General features: G+C 52.0%; 14 protein-coding genes across 14 annotated transcripts; 8 read left to right on the top strand and 6 right to left on the bottom strand.

The window, feature by feature from the left end:
• Positions 1-403: 403 nt before the first annotated feature.
• Positions 404-522, top strand: SNOG_11958 (hypothetical protein; the record flags this gene model as incomplete). The annotated part of the gene is made up of 2 exons (XM_001802138.1): positions 404-460; positions 487-522. 2 exons carry the CDS (start codon positions 404-406, stop codon positions 520-522), a joined length of 93 nt encoding a protein of 30 aa, XP_001802190.1.
• Positions 523-972: 450 nt separating this feature from the next.
• SNOG_11957 (hypothetical protein) lies at positions 973-1,585 on the top strand (the record flags this gene model as incomplete). Its single annotated transcript, XM_001802137.1, has 3 exons — positions 973-1,151; positions 1,208-1,348; positions 1,402-1,585. The coding sequence occupies 3 exons, from the start codon at positions 973-975 to the stop codon at positions 1,583-1,585; spliced, it is 504 nt and encodes a 167-aa protein (XP_001802189.1).
• A 323-nt stretch (positions 1,586-1,908) lies between these two features.
• On the top strand, positions 1,909-2,989 carry SNOG_11956 (hypothetical protein; the record flags this gene model as incomplete). Its single annotated transcript, XM_001802136.1, has 5 exons — positions 1,909-2,007; positions 2,056-2,138; positions 2,194-2,269; positions 2,321-2,614; positions 2,666-2,989. 5 exons carry the CDS (start codon positions 1,909-1,911, stop codon positions 2,987-2,989), a joined length of 876 nt encoding a protein of 291 aa, XP_001802188.1.
• Positions 2,990-4,496: 1,507 nt separating this feature from the next.
• SNOG_11955 (hypothetical protein) lies at positions 4,497-5,899 on the top strand (the record flags this gene model as incomplete). Its single annotated transcript, XM_001802135.1, has 1 exon — positions 4,497-5,899. One exon carries the CDS (start codon positions 4,497-4,499, stop codon positions 5,679-5,681), a length of 1,185 nt encoding a protein of 394 aa, XP_001802187.1. The 3' UTR covers positions 5,682-5,899.
• A 1,174-nt stretch (positions 5,900-7,073) lies between these two features.
• SNOG_11954 (hypothetical protein) lies at positions 7,074-8,666 on the top strand (the record flags this gene model as incomplete). Its single annotated transcript, XM_001802134.1, has 5 exons — positions 7,074-7,188; positions 7,346-7,459; positions 7,507-7,569; positions 7,749-7,864; positions 7,920-8,666. The coding sequence occupies 5 exons, from the start codon at positions 7,074-7,076 to the stop codon at positions 8,664-8,666; spliced, it is 1,155 nt and encodes a 384-aa protein (XP_001802186.1).
• Positions 8,667-9,057: 391 nt separating this feature from the next.
• On the bottom strand, positions 9,058-10,051 carry SNOG_11953 (hypothetical protein). Its single transcript, XM_001802133.1, has 3 exons — positions 9,691-10,051; positions 9,302-9,618; positions 9,058-9,250 (listed from the first exon to the last, which is right to left on the bottom strand). Exons 1-3 carry the CDS (start codon positions 9,753-9,755, stop codon positions 9,246-9,248), a joined length of 387 nt encoding a protein of 128 aa, XP_001802185.1. The 5' UTR covers positions 9,756-10,051; the 3' UTR covers positions 9,058-9,245.
• Positions 10,052-10,703: 652 nt separating this feature from the next.
• SNOG_11952 (hypothetical protein) lies at positions 10,704-12,055 on the bottom strand (the record flags this gene model as incomplete). The annotated part of the gene is made up of 3 exons (XM_001802132.1): positions 10,704-11,104; positions 11,158-11,825; positions 11,879-12,055. 3 exons carry the CDS (start codon positions 12,053-12,055, stop codon positions 10,741-10,743), a joined length of 1,209 nt encoding a protein of 402 aa, XP_001802184.1. The 3' UTR covers positions 10,704-10,740.
• A 624-nt stretch (positions 12,056-12,679) lies between these two features.
• On the bottom strand, positions 12,680-19,437 carry SNOG_11951 (hypothetical protein; the record flags this gene model as incomplete). The annotated part of the gene is made up of 2 exons (XM_001802131.1): positions 12,680-18,779; positions 18,827-19,437. The coding sequence occupies 2 exons, from the start codon at positions 19,435-19,437 to the stop codon at positions 12,680-12,682; spliced, it is 6,711 nt and encodes a 2,236-aa protein (XP_001802183.1).
• A 457-nt stretch (positions 19,438-19,894) lies between these two features.
• On the top strand, positions 19,895-20,492 carry SNOG_11950 (hypothetical protein; the record flags this gene model as incomplete). Its single annotated transcript, XM_001802130.1, has 2 exons — positions 19,895-20,153; positions 20,308-20,492. 2 exons carry the CDS (start codon positions 19,895-19,897, stop codon positions 20,490-20,492), a joined length of 444 nt encoding a protein of 147 aa, XP_001802182.1.
• Positions 20,493-20,757: 265 nt separating this feature from the next.
• On the bottom strand, positions 20,758-21,648 carry SNOG_11949 (hypothetical protein; the record flags this gene model as incomplete). The annotated part of the gene is made up of 1 exon (XM_001802129.1): positions 20,758-21,648. One exon carries the CDS (start codon positions 21,646-21,648, stop codon positions 20,758-20,760), a length of 891 nt encoding a protein of 296 aa, XP_001802181.1.
• A 712-nt stretch (positions 21,649-22,360) lies between these two features.
• On the top strand, positions 22,361-23,372 carry SNOG_11948 (hypothetical protein; the record flags this gene model as incomplete). The annotated part of the gene is made up of 2 exons (XM_001802128.1): positions 22,361-22,956; positions 23,024-23,372. The coding sequence occupies 2 exons, from the start codon at positions 22,361-22,363 to the stop codon at positions 23,370-23,372; spliced, it is 945 nt and encodes a 314-aa protein (XP_001802180.1).
• Positions 23,373-23,623: 251 nt separating this feature from the next.
• On the bottom strand, positions 23,624-24,549 carry SNOG_11947 (hypothetical protein). The gene is made up of 3 exons (XM_001802127.1): positions 24,470-24,549; positions 24,368-24,417; positions 23,624-24,201 (listed from the first exon to the last, which is right to left on the bottom strand). The coding sequence occupies exons 1-3, from the start codon at positions 24,481-24,483 to the stop codon at positions 23,852-23,854; spliced, it is 414 nt and encodes a 137-aa protein (XP_001802179.1). The 5' UTR covers positions 24,484-24,549; the 3' UTR covers positions 23,624-23,851.
• A 675-nt stretch (positions 24,550-25,224) lies between these two features.
• On the top strand, positions 25,225-26,340 carry SNOG_11946 (hypothetical protein; the record flags this gene model as incomplete). The annotated part of the gene is made up of 1 exon (XM_001802126.1): positions 25,225-26,340. The coding sequence occupies one exon, from the start codon at positions 25,225-25,227 to the stop codon at positions 26,338-26,340; it is 1,116 nt and encodes a 371-aa protein (XP_001802178.1).
• Positions 26,341-26,399: 59 nt separating this feature from the next.
• On the bottom strand, positions 26,400-27,166 carry SNOG_11945 (hypothetical protein; the record flags this gene model as incomplete). The annotated part of the gene is made up of 2 exons (XM_001802125.1): positions 26,400-26,536; positions 26,566-27,166. 2 exons carry the CDS (start codon positions 27,164-27,166, stop codon positions 26,400-26,402), a joined length of 738 nt encoding a protein of 245 aa, XP_001802177.1.
• Between the last annotated feature and the right edge of the window lie 309 nt (positions 27,167-27,475).

Below are 27,475 nucleotides of genomic sequence, written 5' to 3'. Positions count from 1 at the left end.
ATTGCGCCTGTGACTTGCCAACCCTGGTCGCACCCACCCCTTCAAATCACGGAAAGCAGACATAAACAGAGACAATGTCGGCGTCCCTAGCACCTGAATGTAACGAGGTGAAGGAGTGAGCCTGAACAAGGGATAAGAATCTAGATGTTTCGCTGACCCATAAACAGGCGTTACGACAACTGCTTCCTGAAATGGTACAGCGAAAGTATGACCGTCCATGACCGCTTACATGCTCTCAACTTACAGTTCCAGAATTTCTAAGGGGGGCTGCCACAAACGATGAGTGCAAGCCCATATTTGAGCAATACGAAAAGTGCCTATCAGTCAGTTTGGCTGCCATTTGACTCTGCGCTGCCACTCATGCAATTGATAGAAAGCTTTGGGCGAACGAGGCATAGACAAGATGCTCAAGGAGGTCCGAGACGATAACAGAGAGAATGATGCAGAACACATGAAGCCAGTGAGTATTTCTAAATGTCATTGCAGGGAGTTCCTGGAGCTGAAACTGTGCAGAACCGGTGAATTCACATGATCGTCCTGGCTACATATATCATCACTATTTTACGCGAAAGAATGGAGTCTAATTGCATTGGTGAGTCTAAACCGTCTAGCATACTTCCATCTATGATGCGTTGCCTGCGAGCTCATGGCATTCCTGATTGTCTTTGCGCGCTAGAGCTATATTCTGACTTGACGACAGAAGTGGCGTTTGAGGTTCATGTCAGCATCAGCAACTTGCTACACTTGTATTCTTTACTCAGCCTCATATTGTGTCAACCGTTGTCAAAAGCTCCCTTACTGCCTAATCAATTGTTGCAGTGTGCAACAGCTTGTCCACCATGCGCTAAACTACCAGGCCCAGCGATGACGTACTAGACCCCATATTTCTACGTCTAACTTCGCATCGGTCGCTCAAACCCCTACCCAAGCCTCTCGTCCCAAGTATTTAACTGACTCTGCACGATCCAATCTATGGTCAACTACCTCTCCACCCCTGTCGGCGAACCTCTACATAACATGGCTTCCAAGATCGGTCTCGGCGTTCCGATGCCTCTTTTCGCACCCGCAACTGCAACGTGGGCTGTCCCCTTCGCGGCCTACTACATCTTCTTGCAGAACCGCATTGTGTACCAGCGACTCACCACCGAAACGTATGCATGGCTTTCGATGTAGACTTCATATGAAGATTTGTGTAACACCTTTCCAGATACATGGGCGACAAGACAGACTCGACCAAGGGCAACGACGATCCTCTCTACGTCGCCTCGCGTGCGCAACTCAACTTCTCTGAGAACGTTCCTCTTGTCCTCGCAGTTGCATTGCTTGCTGAGCTCAATGGAGCTAACAGGTAAGCTTCATGCAGTTAGGATAGCGAGACTAGTGTTGTTAATCGTACTTCAGGACGTTCATAAACTCGGCACTCGGAGCTCTCTTTGCCCTCCGCATCAGCCATGCTGAGTTCGGTCTGATGGCTGCAAAGTCCAGCGGAGCTGGCAGGCCTGTCGGCTACTTCGGAACCCAGGCTGTGCTTGCGGCTCTTGCTGGTTACACAGGTTATCTGGTCAAGGGCTACTGGCAGATCTAAGACGGAGAAGTAGTGGTCGATAGACACTGTAAAACAGGCAAATAGTACGCAAATTGAAGTTGTGAAACTCGAGTGCAGGAGAGTTGCCGATGCATGGCCGTTGAAGCTTACATTGAACGATATGCATTGCTGACGTAGCTGTGGCTGATGCGCCGCCAAGCTGTAAAGAAGTCCAATGCCGACTCGCATTCGCCGGCCCCCACCAAGTCCAAACACCCTGTCCACACGCGCCGCACTCGCATTCACTCGTGACACCTTTGTAGCTTGGAGTGCCACCTCGGTTTAGCCAGAAGTCATAGCAACGTCTTCTATCTAGCAGCGCGATGGAGGCCGCGTCTGCAAGAATGGCAGCGCGTGAGCGCTATGGCGCATTCGGCGAGGCACCCACTTCGCAGCTACAGCGCTTCATATGTACGATCACCGTGACCCTCGACATATGGCGATGCTAATTAAGGGTGGAAATAGTGCAGGCATGCGATCCTCAGAACTTCGAACCAAACCTGGCCTTGAATCTCGAAATTACCGACTTGATCAACAGCAAGAAGGGCTCAGCGTAAGGACTCGAGCAAAGACACGCTCCCCATTTGACATGGCTCACCAATTCACAGGCCGCGAGAAGCAGCAGTGGCAATAGTCAACTACGTCAACCACCGAAACCAGAACGTGGCCCTCCTCGCACTCAATGTACGCTGCGCTGCCCTCGCTCCAAAGGACGCATAGCTCACCGTGGTACAGCTTCTCGATATCTGTGTGAAAAACTGCGGATATGCCTTCCACCTCCAGATTAGCACCAAGGAGTTTCTCAACGAGCTCGTCCGCCGATTTCCAGAGCGCCCGCCGGTGCATGCGTCTCGCGTGCAGACGCGCATCCTCGAGTTGATCGAAGAATGGCGCCAAACGATATGCCAGACGTCGCGCTACAAGGACGACTTGGGCTTCATAAGGGACATGCATCGGTTGCTGAGCTACAAAGGCTACATGTTCCCCGAGGTTCGGAAGGAAGACGCAGCTGTACTGAATCCGAGTGATGTACGTTACGTTCGGCGCCGGTCGGTATTCTGCCCTACTAACAGTTTGCAGAACTTGCGTTCGGCAGAAGAGATGGAGGAAGAGGAGCGAGAAGCGCAGTCGGCAAAACTGCAGGAACTCATCCGCCGGGGTGGCCCCAAGGACCTACAAGAAGCGAACAAGCTCATGAAAGTTATGGCGGGGTACGACACAAGGAACAAGACAGACTGGCGCGCCAAAGCTGCAGAGGAAGTTGGCCGAATCCAGCAGAAGGCACGCATACTCGAGGAGATGCTGCAGGGTTACAAGCAGGGCGACCAGATAAAGGAGGGCGACGTCTTCGAGGTCGGCGAGTTCCCCCATTTGACACAAGGCCAAATAGCTGACAACTGGTAGGAGCTTGCGAACGCGCTTCAGAGCGCGCAGCCTAAAATTCAGAAAATGTGTGAAGAGGACTCCGAGGATCACGAGGCAGTAGCAAAACTCTTTGAGATAAACGACAGCATACACCGGACCATAGAGAGATACAAGCTCTTCAAGAAGGGCGACATAGAAGCTGCCAACCAGATACCTCAGGGTACGCTTGGACGCAGCGGAGCTGGAGTGTCACAGGGGCCCAACAATACTTTGAACCTCATTGATTTCGGAGATTCAGAACCAGCACCAGCGGCGAGCCAACCTTCAGGTGCCGGTCAACAACAGCAGCCAGCATCTACCGGACATGCACTAGAGGATGATCTTCTGGGTCTGTCACTAGGCGGAGACAGTTATGGCCAGTCCGGTAGCATATCGTTGGGTGGCTCGAATGGCTCAGGTCAGTTCTATTGTTGCACTTTCCTCACTTGTACTGACTATTGATCTAGTTCTCGGTTTGTCTGGTATGCCTGTTCCTCAAGCGCAATCTCAACAAAAGAAGACGTCCGCTCAACAAATCAATGACCTATTCGCATCTACGCATAATCCGACTCCACCTCAGATTTCATCACCACCGCCGCAAGCTCTCGCGCAGTCTTCGGTACCCCCAGCACGCTCACCTGATCCCTTTGCTGCGTTGACCTCGACTCCGCGCCAGGGGTCTCCATTCCCAGTACCAGCAGTCCGTCAAGCCACCCTCAGCACCCTCAGCCACTGTGGATTTGTTAGGCGGCGCTGTTCCTGCACCAAGCTCGGCCCTTGCGCAAAGCAGTACGAGCGCCGCAAATGATGACGATGAGTGGACCTTTGCTTCTTCAGTCCCTGACACTAGCAAGGAAATCACAGTGACAAACACGACTATCAATGTGCTCTTCAACGTCTCACGCGAGACGGATACCACTTTACTAATCAACTCTCGGATTTCCAACAACACGCCACTACCGATAGCGAACTTGACATTGCAAATTGCGGCGTCCAAGGTAAGCATACATAGATACTTAGCCAAACAAAAGAGCTAACTTAAGAAGGGCGCTCAATTGCAATTGCAACCACAGTCTGGCGTCAATCTTGCGCCTCATCAAAAGCATGGTATCACGCAAACTATTCGTGTCAACAACGTTCAACAAGGGTCTGGTAGCACAGTCAAGATGAGGTGGAAAGCGTCTTATACCCACGGCGGAAAGCCGAAGAACGAAATGGGTGAAATTGCGAGTCTTGGTGTATTATAACACCACCAGTATTTAAATTAGATCATTGCGGGAGTGCATTGTGATGAGTTTGTAGCGACAAGGCATCAAAAGCAGCATACATACCTGAAGTGGAGGCGTATACACACAAGGTGAGGAGGAGGAGGGTCGACGTCATGTGGCACTAGCTTTAGCTATCGATAATGGTGAAATGTATCAATTTTGCCCCACCAAAACTTTCCATTTCGCCTCCATCAACACGACTTTAACAACCTTTCCAAGCACGACAGATTCCAAGCAAAATGGTTCGCCATAAGAAAGACTTCAAAGCGAACAACAAATATTCCAACAAACCACCAAAAGCCCGCGGCCCGCCACGCCCTCGCCCAGGTGATGAAGAGGAAGATGGCGCAGATGGCGCGAACCTTCGCCCTGCGAAGCCTGCGTACAAAGCAGCGTGCTGGGATCTAGGACATTGCGATGCAAAGCGCTGCTCTGGGAAACGGCTTATGCGCTTGGGCATGATGAGAGAGTTACATGTCGGGCAGAAATTTGCTGGCGTAGTCGTCAGCCCAAAGGCAAAAAAGATCATCAGCAAAGAAGACAAGGAACTGCTCGAGCAATACGGCGCGGCTGTTGTAGAAGCCAGTTGGAAACGGATCGATGAAGTGCCATTTGGGCGCATCGGTGGCAAGTGCGAACGCTTGCTGCCCTACCTCGTTGCTGCAAACCAGACCAACTACGGGAAGCCCTGGCGCCTAAACTGCGTCGAGGCGCTTGCAGCGTGCTTCTACATTTGCGGACATCCGGAATGGGCCGAATCGATACTGTCAACCTTTTCGTATGGAGAGGCGTTTCTGGATATCAATAGTGCACTGTTGAAACGATACATGGCATGCGAGAATGAGGAGGAGGTCAAGAAGGCTGAAGAAGTCTGGCTTGAGAAGATCGAGCGCGAGTATTCTGAGTCTCGCGCAGAAAAGGAGGATGGCGTCGAGGAAGACGATTGGGCTGGTGGCAACATGAACAGGATGCCCATCGATGAGTCGGACGAAAATGACGAAGACGATGAGGATGATGAAGATGAAGATGACGAAGAAGGCAAAGTTGACCCTCGCAATCCGTACAACATCCCTGAATCCTCAGACGACGAAGAAGAGATGGCTGAGCTACGGAGACGTGTGCTAGCTTCAAAGCCATTCTCAAACCCTGGACCGAAAGATGACGACGAAGACGAGAAGAAGGTTCCTGAGCGGATAACCCGCACGGAGCCTGCGCCAAACTTAACTGCGAAGAAAGAAGCACAGGACGACAGTGATATCCCTGAAGATGATGCCGAGGTTGACGAGTTCGATTCTTTCATGGCTGCTCAACCCACAACGGACCGCACTGGCATCACAAACAAGCAACGACAAAAGGCTTTAGACCAAAAGTTTACATTCGCAAGCGGAGCGTTGAAGGCACCCTCTCGGCAAGGATACGCGTAGATACGTTGTGCGCAGCTAGATGTATGTCAGCCCGATCGGGTGCTGATAGGGAACTGCTGTGATGCCTCCCACGTCTAGCTGCCGATAACGATCGAAATGGTGTAGCTAATCGACTCGGCAAGCGCGAGACCTTAAACGTTTATGTACTCCTGCAAGCGACGCAAGTCGTGAGTCTTTGTGGCGTAATGCCAGGCGTAATGGCAAATTTTTGTTCTATTACTGATGTTTGTTCTGGCCTGATATTTGGTCTGAAGTCCACGCCATCGATGAGCTCTCAATAAGTGTATGGCGGAAGCATCCAAGCTTTAGGAATGTTCCATTGGGCGTCTCTGAACGCCTCAGGCGTCATGATGCTGTGGTGCGGGAGGCAGGCGGCCTCGGACCTGATGTTTGAGATGAGGCCTTACCGTTTGCAGCGACGCCACAAGCCGGCACGACAGTATGGGATTTGGTCGATGTCAGTACTAAAGCAAAAGGTGCCCAGCCTGGCAGGGTCTGGTCGAACAGATGGGCCTATTTCAGATATCTACTCAGTAGGTGTCGGAAGGATAGCGGGTCAACAGCTTTGCGCAATACGTCGATCACCAACTCGATCCGCGGACTGGGTGTACCTGAAGTTTAAATCAAACGCCAGGTACCTCTAAGAGTGTTGGGCACCAGGTCTTGACCTTACGAGTGCGGTAGTCCAGGCCACAAAGGTGCTGTTCTCGATCAACACAGAGCAAGATTAGCTTTCGGCTGTGTCTGTGCGCTGCCGGATTAGCATTTAGACCGGAGGATAAACTCACGCCATCCAAATCATACCTGATGATGAAGTCAGACCTCGTGCTAGATTGGGAGTTGACGAACTGCAGTCGGTACCAATTTTGCGTGTTCATGCGGGCAAAGACTTGAGCACGAACGCACCGAGGAGGCCCCGGTAACCCATGCGGCTCAACAATTCAATTCAAAACAATTTGACCGAGCAACGGCAACCGAGAGTCCCACATGTCACCTAAAAGACGACAGTCATAGCCGATCAACGGGTGATCGCTCCCCTCCGTTAGGGTCTACCGCTTCCCCAGGATCCCTGAGCCAGCGAACAAGATGTCCTGGAGCTGCTCCGCGCACTACAACTCTTAGCGAGCGCCACTAGTGTTGCCAAAGATACCGATTGGCCAGGTACTGCAGGCCGGGGGCTAGATTTGAGATACGCATGAAACCTAGACGTTGCCATGAGTCGCGTAGAAGCTGGAGGCAGGGGCTCTCGAAGCCCTCGAGGCCCAGAGGCCCTTAATATGAGGCCATGTCGTACAGCCTCTCCTACCGCATCCCGATCTCTCCAACTTTTCATTTGGGACTGTACCTACATTACGAGTTTGGTTCGAATTGACGACTGGCCCAAGCGACAATATGGCCAACGAATCCCCGCCCGGCTCCATGTTGAATGCGGCCGTGCCGCTGAGTGGTAGGCTCTGCGCCACCATTCTGCAGCTGATTACCATGTGTGTACTTGCATTCTGCATAAGTATGTCGTCGCTTGTTCAGCCGGCTATTGAGATACTGACGGATTCATAGCGCGACGAACACAATGGGTTGCCGATTGGAGGCAGCTTCCAATTGCACAATGGTGTAAGTCTTGTACTACTGTGATTCCTCTATGCAACGATACTGATGGGTAATAGTGATTATCCTCATATATGTCGACTCGGCTGTGTTCGTCTTCGCAACTTCCATTGTCCTACATGGCATCGGGGTCAACGCCGGCGAGATGGTCTGCGAAGCTAGCATTTTCCTTTGTGAGTAGTGCAATGCGATATGCACAGAGCATTACTCATAGTGACAGGTCTTCTCCTCTACATGTCTACCAAGATCTTGACGTACTACTTCTTGGTCGAACGAGCAGTACGTAATCTCGAAGCTGGTGCTCGAAGCGTGGACTAACAGTTGCCAGTACATTGTCGGCGGCAGCAGAAAGCCTCGCCACAAGACCAAGCTATGGCTCTTCAACTGCTGCTTCATGCTTCTTCCATACACGATTGTCGGCGTCATCAACTTCATATTGTAAGAGCGCCAATCTCACCCCAGGGGCTGAACTGACACTCTGCAGCCGTATCTCATACGTCAATGACAAAGGTGTCTGTATCATTGGCATGCAGAAGGTATCAATGATGCCTCTTATCATCTTTGAAGCCGTTGTCAACGTCAGTACTCTGTTTGATGCCACCTCCAACCCTACCTGCTGACCCGTATATCTAGATCTACTTGACATTGCTCTTCATTATTCCCCTCCGTGGCCTCGTCTCCTACCAGACCAACTCCAACCCCCGCATCAGGCGTATGGCGTGGCGCTCTTTTATCGGATCTTTAGCTACGCTTACTGTCGCCGTCGTCAACCTTACCGTACTGATGGTCCTCGACGGTGAGCCTGCATGGGTCTGCTTCACGTGCTGTAACGCCGATATTCTTTTCTGCACATCCGTCCTACACTGGGTCACCTCCAAGGAGCGTCAAGATGAAGACTCGTTGGCCCGTTCCAACGGATACACGGCTGGAAAGACCGGCGGCAACGGCGGCAACCCCAACGGTTACGGCAACGGAACACTCCGATCCCACATTTCTCGTCGCGTCTCCATCAGCGACGTCGATCGCGAAATGGATAAGAAGAATGGCCTGTCGACCACCAGCACGGTGTCGCCTGAGAAAGGAATCTCCAACCCCCTTCAGCGTCCCGCGGTAATCACCACCGAGTGCAAGAGTGCCACCCCGGTGGCCGGAGCCTTCTCGAAGTACAGGCGGGGTAGTGAGTGGGACGAGGAGCCTCTCAAGGGGCGGAAGGAGGATGAGGTCGAGCTGAGGAACATCCACGTTCACACTGTCCAGACACGTGAGGTCGAAATAGATGGCGAACATGAACGGAGCATGAGCCATAGTGCGGGCGCCAGCACAGACGGCGAGACCGATGCATGGAGTCGTCGAGGCGTTGTGGTTGAGCGGATGGTTTAACGATACACAAAGATACCATCTTGACATTTACGTTTATTTTGGGAACATGGCCTTGCACCGGAAGTTTTGGAGTCTTCATTACACACGTGTACACACAATTAGAGTAGTGGTTCAATGCCCTCTGATACATATATAATCCAAGGCTATCAGGCCTCTATCAACAGCCACATTACATGTACGTTTACTGCTTCGTCTCCACATCCCCACGCTTTCAACGTCAACTACCCTGCAGTAACGCCGACTGAGGGTGCGACGGAGCTCGTCCGATCCAATCCAGGGAAACGTTCACCCCATGGTGTCGAACACTTTTGGCAAGCACCAATCCGCCAAGCACAAGCAGAATCACAAAATTCACACAGCACAACACCACGCACCCGCCATAAAGCATCATACACAGCACAAATGTGCCAACACTACACAGGACTACGTCGGCCAGCAGCATAAAGTCAAAATCACCGTCCATCCCAGAAAGCAAGTCTGCAACGAAATTTCGCGCGCGCAGAGCCTCAAAATCCTTCACCGCACGCATCGGCCCGCACCCCGGCGTAATCCGTATCAGCGCATCGACCTATCTCCACATCAGCCTGCATCTCGTCAAAGTTCCCGCATTGGAAAAGGAAGAAAGTCGAACATACCAATTGCGCCGAAATTTGCATCGCTAGGCCTCGCGTCGAGAACGCCGCGCAAAACACACCCATGATCACAAGCACAGCGGTGTAATTGTATGCCACCGGTAGAGCATTGATCTTTGAAACGCGGCTGGGCGTACGCGCAGCATTGTCGGTCTTTCGGACACTTGCAGCCTGTGGTGTCGGAGCGTCCGAACGGGCTGATGAGCGCGGAGAAACTGAGGGGGCCAGACACTGTGCCGCTTTGATGCGCGGCGTGAGGGAGTTCCGCGGCGCGATTACGCGTTTTATCGCGGACTGGATGGGCTTGGGTATGGACAGGGCTAACTCATACAATCAGCATATTTTCTTCTCTCGTATTTTGTACCGTAGTTGCATAGTCGGATCGGACTTACTCATCGCCATACCTGTGATATTTGTCCCCACTCGACAAATGCAGCGAAAATCTCCGGGCGCGCATGCATTATTTGAAGCAAAAGCGCATGGGCTTTGTTGACCCAGCCTCGCGTTTGCGTTCAACGGCTGGCTGGGACCAAGGTCTCAACGGTCCGAAAGGGGAGCTATGATGCTGAACCGTGAACATTGCCCACTGTTCCGCTTAGGCCGCTGGGGGCTCGTATAGCCCAAGGACCGCTGGGATACCGATGTGTGTTTGGTCACGTGATATCAGGGATGAAGCCCAATCACGATGGCGTGCTCGAGGGGCAGGGAAGCACGTGATCAGACCCCCATCGGCATCCCGGTAGTTGTTTCACATGGGCATGACTGGTTGCCGTGATGCACAGGCATGTCGGTGGTGTGCAACCCGTGTCTGTCATCTGCCGTGGCATGGGAGAGCTGGAAGTGTGTTTCCTTAACGAAGCGGTAGAGTTTTGCGCTAATCCACTTTCTGCACATATCTCAAGGATGCAATCGAAGCGCTGGAAGCGCACTATCGGAAAAAAGCAGTGGCGGGAAAATGTTTAGGTTTCGGGCTCGAATGGACCGATCCATGCTTTGATGAACGATGAAAAGAAAAGGTGAAGCTGCATGATTGCGGCGATGGCGCTGGAAGATTCGCCCAAACACGTGTTCTATGCAGGTTCAGCTGATGCATGTCGGTTATATAGTTTGATGTTGCCTTGCAGATGGGTCGATTTCAACATCGCTGTCCGCGGAACGCTTTCGAGAACAGCATTCCCATCAAGTGTACGGATACTTTGAAGAACGACAGGAAATTTCTGCTTGGGTGGTGAAGCAGCAAGATTAGATCAAAGATACAGTCTACTAGCTCACGCATGTCAAGTATTGATTTGAGATAGTCTTGCTGACAGTTCGACACAAGAATCACGATGCCTTTCTAGCGTCAAATCCAAAAATTACATTCGAGACCGGTCCAGAAGTCACAGTGGAGACTAGCATTTTACTCGTTCGATTGTGTAGTTGTCATTCGATATATACACATCCTACTCCGCATCTTCTGGCGCGACTGGCGCCGTATCGTCAACTTGAATGCCGCCCCTCTTCTTCTCCCTACTATCATGGAACGGCAATTTCCAACCACCCTCATCCTCCGGCGTGCTCAACCACAACCTCATCAGATGCCTGCGCGGCGCTGGCGGCGGGTAGTCCTTGTATGCCGTCCTGGCATGCAGCACGTGGTTGTTCGACAGGAACTGAATGTCGCCAATGTCGAGGATCATGTGTAGTGCGAGCTTGAGACAGGTGTCTTCGAGAATTTGCGCGGCGCGGGATTGCTCGAGGGAGAGGGCGGGGATGAGACCGGCGTCAGAGAAACGTGTGAGCGACTTGACATAGTATGGATCCCACCTGGGGAATTGTTAGTAAGTATTTCCTGTATGAGGGGGTAGGTTACTTCGTACTTTGAGTATACTCGCGGGTTAGGACCGGTCTCGAGGTAAAACACGGCTGTCTTGATCCATTCCTTCTGACCCTTGCTCGTCTCGCCCTTACGATCGAAGTACCAGATTGGCTGAGTAAGAAGCTCGGCAACATCTGGGTTGTTCTTTTGCAAGTCGTTCCAGACGGAATGGCTGCTGACTAGATCGCTCTCTCCGCCTTCCAGTGCCTTGGCTACGCACAGCAGACCAACTAGATCGGAGTCATCCGCGTGGAAGAACTGGCGTGCATTCGTGCGGTAGATGCGCACTTTATCGATCTGAGTGGAATCTTCACCAAGATCCTTAACGTGACCTAGTACATGTCCGCGCGAGTTCTGCGAAACGAAGTATCCTAGATACGTTCCGAGACCCATGTACGCAACCGCACTCTTTCGGTTTCCCCATTTAGTAACTGGAAGGCCTTTAAAGAGAATAAAGCCCTTTCCATCGATCAATTCTTTCCGCAGTGGTTCGAGGAACTTGCTGAATTTTGGGAGTTGGAACTTCTCCTTTGTGATTCCGGTCAAGGGTGTGCCGCTGGAGATAAAAGCGTCTGCAGCATCGCTAATCTCCTTGATCTCTTCATCAGAGAACGGGTGTGTCCAGCGCTCGGGGTTGTTCTTGTATTCCTCCCTGTCCCATGCTGTTGACTTTAGAATATCAGTATCAAATACGGATGTGGCTGGGCTAAGGATGAACATACACCAGTGATCTCTTTGGGGAATTCCGAATACGGTCGGAGCTGATCGTAGAGCGGCTCATGTTGACCCGAAGTCTTAATGCCGTCTGGGAAAATGTTCTTTGGTGCGTTGTTGTTCACAATCTTGCTTGAAAGCTCATGTGGCGCTGTTGGCGCCGCGGAAGTCAAAGCAGGAGCCATGATGTCGATTAGGTCTGGATATTATACCGAGTGGCGCAGCCAATTGATCAGGCTTGAGAAGGATCAACTAGCTTTTCGGAGGCTTGCAAGATAAGAAACTGTATTCTTTGGAGTGCTTGATGCGTTCAACCGACAACCTAAGAAGCAACGTCGAATGTCTCGTTCCACAGAACCTTATATGTCTCGCGTACCCCTACCACCCCAAGCTCAAAGATGTCCTCATATGGTATCATCTTTGCTCAACGCTGGCTGTTGCGATAATTAGCCTGGATTGCGTGATTGCTGTTGCTTATGGTTGCGACTTCCCGACAGCTTACCCCACTATGGTTGATATGCTCCCCAACATGACGTATGTTCCTCTTTTTCCTCGGCAACGCATCAATGGGCAAGATAAGATCAATTGATAGACTCATTTGGTGGATAAAACTACTATGATGCATAATAAGAGCGAAATATATACGAAAAGACAAACTCAAGTGTGAGAGTATGTACACATCGCTCTACAATACCCCACAGATATCTTACGCCGTTCACGCCGTGAAATGCCGTAAGAGTGATGAACGCCGAGAGAACCAAAAACGCCGCGGAATAACGCCGCTCATAATCACCAATTTCATGTCGTGTTCAAACACCTTCTAAACATTCCTGCACAACAGACTCAAGCATCTTGAGCCCGTAAAACCCAGCCACGTTATTATACGTGTTGAGCTTCTTCTTCACATCGCCCCGACTCTTTGTGCCCACCCACTCGCCTGCACACGCACAATGCTCCATAAACTCATTGCTTCGCAGGCGCTTGCACTTGTTGCATTTGAGATCCTGAGTGCACCACTCTAGCACCACTTTCTGGACTTCAGACACAAGTTTCTCTTCGATGCGAAGCTTGTCGTACGTCGAGTCGCAGTTGTCGCACTTCCACTTCGGCGGCGCAGGTGCAGTGTCCGAGTTGTTTGGCAGGACGGGTGGGAGAAGGGCAGCATCGCGACATAGATCGAGGTCGCGGGAGCATGTGCACTCATCGCATATAACACCTCGAACACTTAAGACAGCGCTGGGGTTCACAAATGTTGCTTCCGAACTGAATTCGCGAATCTCGAAGAGGTTGAGAAGTTCCTTCCGAAGCATTCGTGCTTCAAGTGATATTGCACGGTCGAGACTGAGTACTTGCATGATTGACTTGACGAGTTGCAGCACTGGGTTCGAAAGCTTGAGGTGCGAGCCAGGGAGTTGGGGAAACTCGTAGTCTGCTGCAAGCTCAGGGTGTAGCATCTCTGTATGTTGACGTCGAAGTAGTGTCGAAATCTGCTTGAACAGTGGCTTTGTGAATGTCTTCGGCAAAATCTGAGTCTGTTCGTTTGGATCCACGGTAAGGGGTCGAAGAGGGATTTGTGTAGTACGAGGCGTCGAGCCATCTGTCACCGTGGGTCGTTTCCTTGCATGCATGAGTTCAATGAACTCGATGACCCAGTCGTTGAAAGTTGGCTGAAGTGTTGCAGGCAAAAATTGCGCCAACTGCCAACACATGATGTTCTCAATGGTTTGATTCTCCTCTTCCACAACCTCTTTACATCCCTTTCCACCGTAGTTGAACTCATCGTACCACACCAGATAGTCCCAGTACTCCTTGATCTCGAGCTCCATGAACTGGAACAGCGGCTTCGACTTGATCGTCTTGATGATATACTGGCTGTAAGCATACGCATTTCCGACCTCTGCTTTCGTTGTTTGGAGCAATAGGCGGTTCGGGCTAGCGAAAACAATGTGTGAACCCACGCGCTTGAAGTCGGCCATGAGCTGTTGCAATGTCTTCTTCGACATCATCTCCACGTAGTAGTGCAACGACCTATCGTAAAGGAACGAGCCTGGACTGCTGACCCAGCGGACGAGATGCTGGACCATGACGTCGGCCATGCTAAAGCCGGAGCCTGCCTGCACAGCTTCGATCCACCAGGCCTTGACCATCTCCCGGAGGACCATGATACCCGCACTCGCAAACGCATTGTCAGAGTAGATGACGTTGGTACCATCGTTCGCGGAGTCATAGGAGGGCGCCGAAGGGTTAAATGAGACTGAGTCTGCGCCTTCGAGATCATTGACCAGAGACGATGAAAGAATCGTGTTAATGGCGAGGTTGCGCAAGCTTATATCGATACAGACGGATGAGTACGTGCCAGCATTGTTGATCGAAGGCATTTCCACCGTCTCAAGAGGGCCGAGTATATCATCCTTCTCGTAGCCTGCGTGATCAGGCTTTGCTTGACCAGACCACCAGAGGATGACTCGCTCCTTCTGTAACCGACGCGCATAAGCAACATCGATCAAGAAACGCGGGTCATTGCTTTCGAGGTTGCAAAGCGGGATGTCTCCATATCGAGAGAGCTCGAGAAGATGCGCCACCCACGATCCAAGATCGAGGTAGTGACTGACAAGGCGCTTCGCAATGAATGCCTGCCAGCCAAGAGGAGGAAGCTGCTTGTCGGTCTCGTCTGGGTGCAATGGGAGTATAGGGAGGTCCTTCAAGATGGGGATGTCGTGTGAAAGCAGAGCCTGGTTAGGTGACTGCATCACCACGATGATGGGCTTGGTTTCATCCGCTTTCATCTTCTTGACCACGTCACCAAGTTCGAGCAGAGCTTTGCGCCTCGTGGTAACCATGGTGGTCTTGAAGTGAACGCTGTCCTGGTAGTCGATCATTGTTTGCCATGGTTCTCCCTGGTTGCCTTCCATGCGTCTTCGTAAAGCATCGCTGTAGATGCGGTCGACGTTTGGCATGCCTTGCGCGTCCTTGGTTTTGTTCTGGATGATGATGTGCGCATCATTCTTCGATGTCGAGAAAACGGCATAGATGTGACGGTCACCACTGCTGACGTGGTAGACGTATAGGTAGCTCATTGATGCGTCAGCGAGGTATGTCTTTTGTGAGGGAACTCTTCGCAGCGCCGAAAGGTCGAAACCTTGCTCTAAGCCTTTGCCGAGTACACCTTTCTGCGATTCGTCAAAGGTACAGCTGCTCCCAAGTTCCAGGATGGCGCGAACATTGAGAGGTACTTGCTTCTCATAGACGCCCTCCACACTGGGATGGTTGAACAGAATCGAGATATTGGCAGCCTCGTGAACGTACGTCTGCTCTGACATCTCGAGCTTGAACAGATGGATCGATGGATGTCCGTTTGGCAATGTGTGATTGACAACCTTCTCAACTGAGCACCCACTGATCGAGACATCTGGAAGATCTTCGCTTCTCAAGTTGAGATACAGTTGTCGAGGCACAATGACCTTGAGTATGTGGATCTTCTTGTCGATCAGGACGAAAGCTTTGACCTCTCCAGGTGTCTCGGTCGGTCGCAATTGAACAAGCTGCCAGGTGCTGATGAATAGCGATTGGGCTTGGTTCCTGAAAAAGGTACCAATAGCATCGTTTGAGTCGACAGGCTTCTCGCCGAACAGCTGTCGTCGTCTCTTTCGTGCTTGTGCCTGGATCTTCCACTTTTGCTTCTGATACATAAGCCAGCCGGAGTAGTCGTTGGTGATGGACGGCATGACCTTCGGCAGCGCAGCGTAGGGATCGGTTTGGACGGGTACCGCTGGTTCAGGCTCTTTGCGCTTCGCGACCATCTTCGTCACAATACCCTTCTTCATCTGTGATTGAGCCTGCGACACCTTCGCTGCGCCAAAGTCTTCGAGATCGCCAGAGAGCTTGTTGTTGGCGACGTTCGCATCACCAGTCGTTAGTGGCTTCTTGCTGAACATGTCCGTCATCTTCTTTTGCTGGAGTTTGTCCTCCTTTTGTCGAATCCTGCGATCGAGCCAGTCTGGATGTGGTACCCTAGGGACAGGATTTCGCACTTTCTGGTAGGCTGCGGGAATAGTGATGAGCTTCTGAATGACAGAGGCTAAACGTTCGCGGTAGTAGTCCCAGTCGAGAACTGTTCGCGGATCCATGTCGCCTGGATCTTCCTTCATCCATTTCCTCAGGAAGTATCGCTTCACTGATTCTTCGGCCGAGAAAATCGACATGGGAATGGCACGCTCTGTAACAGGTGCATTGCGGGGAGTCTTTGAGATGATGTACTTGCAGTTCAAGCCCTTGTCCTTGACCATCTGCTCACCCAAAAACTCTGCAAGACGTTTAGCCGTCGTGATGGCCGTCGACTTCTGTGCTCCGTACTCCTCCAGTGTCTTTGTCATGCTTTTGTTCTCAACAATGAGGTCGATGAGCTCTTCGTCTGCTAGCGATGCACCGCGAGTGTCTAGAATGTCCAGCCAGCGATTTGCGACATTTGCGACCGCCCCGTAGGTCTCTTCGAGAGTCGTTCCCTCCAGGAAGAACTTGAAGATCTGAGCCTGGAAGTTCTTGATGAGCTTAAGCTCACCACGACGCTTCACCTCGAAGCCTTTCAGCTCAGCCAAACTGCCATCGTGGTTGAAGACAGCGTAACGCTTCTTCAAGTTCTTGTCCTCCTCTTTCGATGTCGGTAGAATCATAGCTTTGTATGGTCCGTCGACTTCGAAGAAAATGGAGTTGTCGCTGTGCTTCTCGTAGCGAAAGTTGACTGGATCGACCAATGTCTCGTACTGATGGTTGGTGTACTGTGCGTGTACCAGATGGTTCAACATAGTACAGGGATACGAGATCGTCATCTTCTTGCCGTTGCTCATTTTGAAAGAGAAGTTCTCGGGGAAGGTCGCTGGTAAGATGCACCAAATACCATCTGTATCCAGTTCCAGAGGACGCCCGATACGCTCGACAAGAGATCGCGCAAGTTGAATGATGCGCGCACCCGTTAAACAGGTCACACCAGCCATCTCCAGGGAGTACCAGCGAGAACCTTTTCGCATGACGTATCCGTAGAAAGAGTTGAGAATGACCTTGTGGGCCAGCTGCATAGAGTCGAATAGAACGATCATTTTCTTTGCGTGCTCAACCTCATGCGCTGGGGCTCCAGCAGCTTTGAGAGCGTCAGTCTTGCCCTTCCAGACCTTTTGCTTGCCTTTGAAGTCATAACGTCGGTCACGGAATCCACTGACTGTGTCAACGTAGAATGGATTCTCGCGCTGGCAAATGATAGCTTCGCGCTCGATTGTCGTCGCATCGTGAACCTTGTGGTAGATCTTCTTGGAGTAGTCCGTGAGACGCTTACGGACAAGTGTAGCCTGCTCGTCTTGTGACAGCTCCTGGAATGATCGCATCGGCGAATTGGGCCACTTTCCTGGGAACCGCTCGTTCTCTAAAGCATTGCGAACCATGTTGTACTCATCACGCTTCGCTGGCAAGTACTCTCCTCTCCACGCCCAAGGCATCCGACGATCGCAGGTTTTACCTGGCCGGTTGAAGTCGCAGGCCGCGCAATCAGCCTCCTTGATCATGGAATCTGGCTGCAGTCGATTTGTTGTCATAATATTGGGGTACATAGATGCGACGTCCAAATGGTAGATCAGTGGCCGCTCGTTCCGGTTGGGCGTGTTCTTCAATTGCATCAGATTGTTGACGATTTCGGCCTTAATCTCATCATAGTTGGTAACGTCTTCCATCTTCTTCTTCTCTTCAACCTCAATGCTGAATTTCAGTGCCGCGTCAAGATCGTTGATAAGTTCATCAATGGCTGTAGGGTCGACGGCGAAATTGTAGGCGATGTCGCTTCGAAATACGCCAGCCTCTAAAGCTTCAACGTGACCACCGACGTAAGTTTCCGACTCTAAAAGATGGCCTTCCCAGAATGCCTCCTTTGGCGCTTGATGTTTGTTCGGCAAGGCAATGCCTTTCTGGTACGCTTGCACCATCAACAACATCTCACACAGGGTACCAGTACCCTTTCGCAGTGCGTCGTCCGGACCTAGCGGAAGAATCTTGCACAAAGCGAAAATGAACGGATGAACGTATTTCATGTACAAATAGTACGTGGCAACGGCGTCGGAAACGGAGTATTCGGCAAGCGTTTGGGGCCGTTCGGAGGCGTATGGAGTCATCAATTCGGGGTCAAGTTCGTCTGGATCGTATCCTAGCTTGGCCATAGTGACAGCTTTGAGACCACGACTTCCTTGCGGCAGATAACTGTCTCGACTGACCCAGGCAAATGCGTCCATATGTGCACAGTAGTCCGATTGGTATATGTCTTCACTGTTCTTCCTGAAGCCAATCTCTTGATACATGTCTATACCCAGTACACTAGCTCTTGCTTCTACGAAAGGCCAATCGAAAAAGTCTCCGTTGTATGTGACCATGACGGTAGGTTTTGCTTCCTTGATGTGCTCAAAGAAGCGCTCAATAAGGGCCTTTTCATCTGGCTCGTTGAAGATCATGAAAGGTCCATGGTATTCCGGCTTTGGTGTGTACTCAAAATCTGAAATGTCTTCGGAGACAATCTCGCGGTTGGTGATCAAGAATCCCTGCCCATCGATCATATACGACACCATCATGATCTGGTCGATGACTGCGTCAGGAAACTTCAATGGAAGTTTTGTGGTTTCGATGTCGTAAGCCATGACTACCGGATCTGCAGGCGTCAAGCGGTCCTCTATACACTTGATCGATATCACGCCATGCTTCGCATCGACGGTGTACCAGTTTCCGATTCGAACGTCCATGTCGATGGCTACTCGGACGTGGTAGGGAACATCGTACTCCCTGATATCTACAATGAAATCGCTCGCATCAATCGTAGTCATGAATCGTTTCTCGTATTCGTAATCGTCGTTATCGAAGAAGTCCATACCGGCATTACCACTGAGGGTGTTAGCACACCAAAAAGGCCATAGTCCAGGGACACTCACGTTGCTACCTCAGCATAGGTATCCATTGCATCAACGTTCTTCTTATTTTTCTCCACTATTGGTGCAACGGCCTTTCTTACAGCCAACAGGTCGTTGACATTTGCAAATGTGAGTTGTAAGAATGTCCTCCGGTAGCCAGTAAGATGGTTTGGCATGGAAAGGTCCTCCTTTTCCACCTTCTTTATAGACTTGATCAGACCCTCAAATGCCCTTCGACAGTACTCCTCCACGTCTTGTTCCCTGCCTTTCTTGACAGCCAACAAGAAGTATGGGTCGTATTCGAGCGTGGCTTTGAATGTGTCGCCGTCCTCGCCGATGAAGTAGTAGTCGACGCCTGCCTTGCCGCCGGGCACATCCTCGTCTTCTATTGTGGTCGAGTGCATATTGACGAGCCATCCCACCTTCTTCTTCCCGGACTCGAAACGCGAAAATCCCATGGACTCATCGATGCGGTTGGCTAGTCGCGTAGCTTCGAGCTTATCTTGCTGTGATGTGCCCTCGCCACTCCGTAGTGACGAGGCGTCGACTGTCTTTGGCTTCCGTGGGCCATATGATGTGTTGCCGGCTTTACCTACCCGGCGAAAAGGTTGACCTGCTCGTCGCGGCGGCATGTTGTGTGTGAGGAGGTAAAGGAGAGATTAAATCTATTATGAGCAGGTCAGGGTATCATTGGGGCAAGTGAGTGACCGAAAAGCGCTGTAAAATCGAGAATTGGCAGAGGAGTGTGTGTAAAGTGGTGCAAATGGGGGGATGCATGGCACATCTTGCACGCGACGCGCTTTCGCGTGCATCGCGTTCGGCGCCTTTCCCTGTTGAGTAAATTGGTTTGCGCCACAAGCTGTGGCTCGTGTCCGCCGCAGATGCGTCGTTGGTGTCATGGATATTTTTCGGGCCTTTTTCCATACCCACCGAAGCCTGGATGAGTGGAACGACGACGACACCGCTTAAATCTGCCGCCAATTGACACAGGCTCGACACGACCGCGAAAGTGTCTGACCCCGTCTCGAAGAGATCTTGTCTCTCTTTGAAGCATCACCGTCCCCTCCGCTCCACTCCACACACATCACAATGGCGGACGACACAAGGCAGTCGGAGGAGCAGGTAGCGCCTCGCCCACGCGCGCCTGCAAACATCATGCCCGGCGGCACAGCACACACAGCGGGCGGTGAAAAGACAGATGGCGGGGGCCCGAGCTATATCGATGCAGTACGCAGTCTCGGTCCAGAATACTATATGAACTTCCACAAGCGGCCGTGTGTGCGAGACAGTCAATTGCAAGGACTGGCAGCCGGATTTGCGGGTGGCAGTTTGGCAGCGATACTAGGGAGTATGTGCGCCTACGAGCATCACAGAGTTTGCGTCAGATCAATGGACTGACCTCTTGTTAGGACCTGTACGAATATCTTCAAACTGGGCTGTAGCAACATGGTGTGGTGTGTCTGTTGTCTCATACCAAGTGTGCCAGTACTACCGGAGTAAAGAAAAGGCTGGAATTAAGCAAGCGCAAGAACTCATGGAGAAGAAGCGAGCGACGATCGAAGCGAAGAAGGAAGCCAGGAGACGGGCAAGAGAGGAGCACGATCGACAGGAACAAGCGCGGAGACTCGAAGAAGAGAGAAGAAAGTCATGGGGATACTGGTACGAAAAGAACCTCAAGTTCTGGTAGCATGTCTCTTAGCACGGAGAGCTTGCACGCAGTGGACACATGTACAACGATCTGTACCAAAAGTGTAATATATGAAAGAGCACACTATCTTGTGTCTTTAACGAGTCGCAAACATGTTGCCGACTTTCAGAGGTACGCCGAACTCCTGACGACGCCCAGTCGCTCAAATATCCGGAAACCCAAACTCGCATCATAAGACATCGTAGATCATCATCGTACAGAGATCAAAACCCAAAGCATTAAGATTACTTCCTCCACCATGCCCTTATACTGCGAACTTCACCGTTCTTTTACTCACGTCAATTTGTTTGGGTGGCATTTCACGTTCCACGGTTGTATCTCGTGATGCGGTCCCACCAACTCCTCGGCGTCTGCGATCGTGGCGTTTGGCTCTTGCCTCGCGAGTCTCTCTTGCTTTCCATTCGTTCAGCTGCTGTCGCCTTTTCTGCGATCGAGCGTAGGCCATAGCCGCTGTAGGTCTAAATCCAATGCCATTCAGACCGGTGCCATCATCGTCTGGATCAGTTGAGGGGTCGACCAGGTGACCTGTGATCTCACCCTCGTGCCACGTGAGCGCCGATGGTGGTGGCGACGGAGACCTGTTCAACGAGCGAGCATGCGAAGAAGATTGATTTTGATTCCGTGGCTTCTGGGTGATATTTGGTGATTGTTGCATTGATGTTGGGCCAGGTGAGGATACAAATGCCGTCGGTTGTGCAAAAGAAGCAATATCTGGCAATATGCGGGGTTGCGACTGAGGGGTCTCAGGTATCTCTCTGGCCGGATCCAGCTTGTGCAGAGCGGCAGTTTTATCCAACTCGTTTCTCTTCTTCTGTTTTTCTATTGTGCCTATTGTGCCGTCCTTGTCTAGCCATGCTCCGCCGTCCACTCTCATCTCGTCAAGCTTCGGCTTCTTGCGTATCACATCGTCGGTAGGTGTAAGCGGGGACATGGGTATTGCCGAAGTCGCAACAAGTGTCATACCTCGCAGCTGGTCTGCGACTGCATTGCGAGGGCTGTTGGCGCCAGAGGAAGGCGCAGGGCTACCTCTCGGTGGTGTTGATGCCGGAACCAGAGCAGTGTTTAGCAGCGGTATAGGCGGAGGCTGCTCGCGCTTGCGCTTCGGGGACGGGTAGGCGAGTTGAGTAGGAGGCATTTCGCCGTATGGAGCGTGCTTCGATTACATGGGCGCTATTGCAAGTAGGAAGAAAGTGGCGAGGTGGTGAAGGCGGGGCGATGTTGTTGTTTGACAGCCCGCGCAATTGCGATTCCCATGTTACGCGAGCGAAGGTGGGGGCACTGCACAGGCCACATTTAGGGCTGATCATTGATGGACCCTCGAAATCACCCCTGCTTCACTGCGCATCATCATGCGGACTACTGTCCGGTCCGCCGATCGTTAGCTGTCACTTCAGGACGGCGTCTCGCCTATTGAATGTCTACAGTAGGAATATGAATCTGACCGTGTGAAGCCCAGAGGATGATAAACTGCAACCATAAGTAGTAGCTTCCTTTTCTCCCTGTTGCCTAATTTGCAGCGGAGCAATTCGAGTCTCACTGCGAACCATCTTTCACACCACCTTCATGTCCTTTTCTTACTGCTGTGATTTCGCAAGTCATTCATAGTACTAAGAGTTCAGTCCGAGTTTCAAATCAACCACTCTTGTGTCACACCTTCTCTCACCTTCATTATGCAACAAGGCTCAATTCGTCCTTTCCTGCAAAAGCCAAAGCCTCCACGACCAGAAAACTCACGGCCAGAGAACTCTCGACCGGGTCACCCCTATCGGTCTCGCAATCCTAACTCCAGAGGTAACTTCAGAGGCAATTCAAGTAGAAACCACCGCGCACCTGACCGCCGCCGCAACATGGATCTCAAGAAGATTGCAGACGAGACAAAGGCCGAGCTGCCAAATGTTCTAAGTCAACTTCCTAGCTTCGATGCCATGGATTCTTCGGTATTTAGCCTCAACGATCTTGCTACGCTCGACGCAAAGGACTGCCCAGGTTTTGTCCTGTCAGGTAGTGATGTCAAAGCTGGAGAGAAGGGCACACGGATCAAGGTATTCGACATGGATACCTTCGATGCCGCTATAGATCTCGCACCAAGCTACGATGCCAAAACGCACCTGGATTCCTCGGTGCCGGACCCTAGCGGCTTCGACAGCAAGATGGACGACGAGGACTATATCATGCTCGAACCTTCACAGGACAGCGACGCCACACCAGCCACCTCAAGCAACGTCATATCGTCAGCCAGTCGCAAGCAAAAGCCCGTAGCCGTCCTCAACCTCGCCTCTGAACGCTCCGCAGGCGGCGGATGGCAAAACGGCGCCCTCGCCCAAGAAGAAGCCCTCTGCTACCGCTCATCCCTTTACCTCTCCCTACACAAGTCATACTACCCGCTCCCTTCACTAAGCGCCATTTACTCGCCTTCCGTCCTCATCATCCGAGATGCCATGTCGCGCGGCCACTCCCTACTCACTCCCGCGGAACAACCCGCCCAACCTGCCCGTCACATCCGTCATTAGTGTCGCGGCGCTGCGCTACCCAGCTCTCACGGATGACAAGAAGAGCTTCAAGAACGAAGGGCAGCGCGCGGAGACAAAGCGCAAGATTCGGCTGACGCTGCGTGTTGCGGTGCTTGGGGGGCATACGAAGCTTGTGATGGGCGCGCTGGGATGTGGTGTGTTTGGCAATCCGCCCAAGGAGGTTGCAGACTGTTTTCTCGAGGTGTTTAGAGAGAGTGAGTTTCAGGGAGGGTGGTGGGAGGAGGTTGTGTTTGCGATTATGGATAATGCGAGGGGCGATCAGGGAGGGAAGGATGGAGTGGGCAACTATGGCCAGTTCTATCGTGTCTTGGATGGGCAGGCGGTTTGAGCGTTGCTGCAATTTGGATGTCTGAGAGGGACTGCTGGAAAGAGATAGATATGATATGGGTCGACAGAGCTTTGGAAACGAATGCCAGACCGAACGTGAGGGAGCTCGAGAATGAGTTGAGCAATAGCTGGCCGTGGCTTGCCTGTGACTACATGTCAGTCATCACGTATACAGGACCATGTGAATAAAATCTCCAAATACGCTGTTCGGCGTGGTATCATATTGCATTTCGCGTTCGAATAGACTCCGCCTATACACAGAAACCAATTTTGCCAAACGCCGTGCATGCTCGTGACTTGTGCATGCCATGCTCGAACCAAACGTGATCCCTAATGCACTTGATCAATCTCGGGTATCTGAAGCGAACGGTATTCCCTACCCTTGACACTCTGATCTCCTGCGTGCACCATGCCCTCTCTGTCCAATTCCGTGCGTGGGTATGTTCGCCTGTACTGCAGATCGCAGCTCTTATCCTGCGCCTAGAAGCCGCGCCCCCTTCCTCGGCCACCACCACGTCCGCCGCCTCCTCGGCCTCCGCCACGTCCACCGCCTCCTCGACCTCCGCCGCGACCGCCGCCTCCACGTCCTCCTGTAGCAGCGCCTCGGTCGGCCTCTTTCCTGGCCTTGTTCTTGGGTTTGGGCGCATCATCGATGAGCAGGGTATCGAGGGGTAATGAGTCTGGTAGAATAATGTATCGGATAGTCGAGCCTCGGACAGTCATTGAGTCGAGGGTAACGGTGTCGCGAGACTTGGGTGTGTATTTGACAGTGCGGAGGGCGACGTTCATGAGAGGGGAAACGGAAGTGATGGTGCCGTTGACAATGGAGCCTGTGACACGGTTAGGTTGTACATCCTGAGTAGGTAGGTCTAAACCAGAGAAGAAGATTGTCCGCATGCTTGCGCAAAGTGAAGATAGTGAATCTTGCGAAACGCGCACTGCGTGTGGACGGCTAGTCTCCCAATAACCAGACAAAATGAACGAAGTATAACATACCATTCTTGAGTTCGACTGTAACAGTCTCATTCTGGCACTTCATGAGGAATCTGCGAGCATCTGTTAGCTTTTGATTATGCGATTGGCGGTCGCGGAACTCACCTGACGAGCTTCATGGCTGCGGATTGTGGATTTACGCGACGGGAATGTTTTAAATGTCGGGTTTAGTCTGGGAGCGCGGCGTCTTGGTGTTGTGCTGCCGGGCGTGAGGTCAATCGGTGGGGAAGCTCTAGCTAGGAAATTGCGACCAGCCAGGCTGCACGGACCGACAATTCTCCGGTCCATGTCACGTGCCGACAACCTTCATCTATACTCGACATTGATTCGGTCCAGCATATTTATGACCACACCATGGCATCTTACAGATGTCTTCAAATGTAATTCCACGCCGTAACGATGTATCCCGGAGGTTCTCCTGGGATTACGACGTCCCAACACGGCTCTACGTCCCCTCGAAGGCATTCCGGCAGCTCTTAACGACAGGCGTAATTCCACCAATTCACACATAGCTCGAGAACATGAATACATAAGCTACCATGTTATTTGATGCTAACTCAAATGGCACTGTCACTTCCAGTCACTCAGTGTTCTCGGACAATAGAGTCCAAGTGAAAGTGAAGATCACTTTCGATTACAGTCACCTAGGATACACTTTCACCTTGCATGCTATTATTCTAGCGCAGTTCCTATTGTCATGAAATGACAGCTGAACAGCAACAATACGAGCACGCGAGCGTGAGTGAATGAGCCAATCTTTCCATTAACTTCGAACTTTTCCCACCACTTTCAACACAATCTTCAACCCTCTTCCAATTCCACACCAATTCACTACATTCCACCACCTACCACTCACAACGATGGCAAAACGCAAAGGCACCACTCCCGCTACTGGCGCTGGCCGCCGTAGCAAGCGCACCAAGACCGCCCCGGCCCCGACCTTCGTCTGGAAGTCACGTGAGTGGAAGGAGAAGGTCCACTGCAACGACGACGTCTCGATTCTGGAGAAGATTTCCAACCGCAAGCAAAAGGTCGTAACAAAGGTTTTGCTTGTGACGGAAGATGATGATCTCCCTCGGGAGGTCAGCATCATGCTCATGGTACCTGGATGCAACAGAATAGTGACTCCGATTCACTATACCTGGGACGATCCAGACGAGTATCATGGCACCGCATTCTACGAGTACTACCCTCTTGGCGACCTGGCGCAGTGGAAGGAGGACTTCAACGACAGAAACTACAAGCCAGTTCCTGAGAGCTTCATCTGGAGGTTTTTCTTCCAGATGGCACAGGCTCTGGCACTCTTGCAGGCCCAGATCGGACCTAATCTTGAGGAGTGCGAGATTCTCCTGCATCGCGACATCAAGCCCATGAACTTCCTTGTTGTGGAGAACCCGAGCAGCACTTACCCTTCCTTCAAGCTGCATGACTTTGGCTGTGCTACGGTATATCGAAAGTCGGAAGCTCGCGATTCCGCCATTGTTGGCACTTTCGAATACCAGCCGCCAGAAATCGGCAAGGTCAACACCAAGGCAGCGGAGATCTGGGCGTTGGGCGCCTGCGTCCACTTCCTCGCAACGGGGATCTACCCGACGGAGGACAAGTACGAGTTCGGAGAGGCCTATGTTGACGAGCATGGTCAGGACCCAGACGAGGCTGTGGACTATGGAGGTGCCGGCCGCTGGTACGCTGCTCACGTCCCGCGCCAAGTCACGCCCATCAATCTGAGTCCTGGCCAGCAGCGTCAGCAGGGCCTTGGTCCTTTCCTCTCCCACGGCGGTGAGCGGTTCGTCCACCAGTACAGCGATGAGCTGAACAGCTGGATGAAGCGGTGCCTAAGCTTTACGCCGGGTGGCCGACCAACTGCGATCCGCCTGGTGAACGAAATGGGCACCGTGGCAAAGAAGATGCTGTACAAGATGGGCGGCAAGGCAGCTCTCGTGGATCTGGAGACGGAGTACGACGTTGCGGCATGATGGGATTGAACATGTCTTTCTCTTGTCGCCATCACCACTTCCTCTTCACATCCGACTCCTCAACCCGCGCCCTTCCAAATCCTCACGATCACCAACTTCTCCCACCCAGCCTTCTTTCCGCTCTGACCTACTGTCTCCGCCTCCCAGCCTGCTGGCCCCAAGCTCTTATCTCCTGCTTCACCACTTCTGGCTTGTTCTGCGCACATAGCAACACGTACGCCACACCTCTTCCCTTGCTCAGAATCTCCGGTACCTGTTCCAGCATCCTGTTCGTCACCACCATACCATCTTCTCCGCCAGCATACGACAACTCTAGGAGATACGAGTCTTGTTCAAACGATGTCGCATCCTTGCCCCCTGGAATCGCGTTGTGCTGGTCATGGCGTGTGAAATCTGGCAGTTCGGCAGGCACATATGGCGGGTTAAATATGAAGACGTCGACTGAATTTGGCCGGATTGCAGTCGCCAGGTCGCCGTTCACCACATCCAGGAAAACCGACCGTCCATTATCGCGTTCCTTTATCGCATTGCGAGCAGTCTGCGCCGCAGCCTTACACGCAAAGCTGTTGATATCAGTCCCCAGCGTCAGCACATCATGTCGACCAAAGATGCTCTCCGCATTGGCCGCAACGAAAGCCAGGACAACGCCTGAACCGACGCCCACTTCGAGGACTAATGGCGGGGCTAACGATTCTCCATTGAAGCGATCGCGCAGGAACGCGGTTTCTGACGGCGACGAGAGCGTGTCTAGCAGCAGATACGAGTCTTCGGCTGGTTCGTAGACGCGATCGAAGCAGACATGTGAGGTTGAAGGTGTTGGCAACATGGCTTGGGAATTGGTTGTCGGAGCTGTTGTGCAGGGAACCAATGGGCGCGGACGGAGAGCGAGCTAAAGCACCGAGGTTAGGTCATCATACATGGACATTTTCGCGACCTCGAATTGCATCACTGCATAACCTCCATCACATTTGAATCATTATCCTGATTTGCTGCAAATATGCGTGTATTCTCGAGACTTCTAGCTACGGCGACAGATGCAGGCGCATCGCAAGGGTTTAGGCAGGCTCCTGCCGCATTGCTTCCACCCATCCCACTGTACAGGACTATTCTTCGGACGCACAGAAAGAGATTGGGT

This window comes from Parastagonospora nodorum (assembly GCF_000146915.1).
Source record: "Parastagonospora nodorum SN15 chromosome Unknown scaffold_21, whole genome shotgun sequence".
In the NCBI taxonomy this organism is placed as follows: domain Eukaryota; kingdom Fungi; phylum Ascomycota; class Dothideomycetes; order Pleosporales; family Phaeosphaeriaceae; genus Parastagonospora; species Parastagonospora nodorum.
This window is presented reverse-complemented; position numbering and strand designations above follow the sequence as displayed.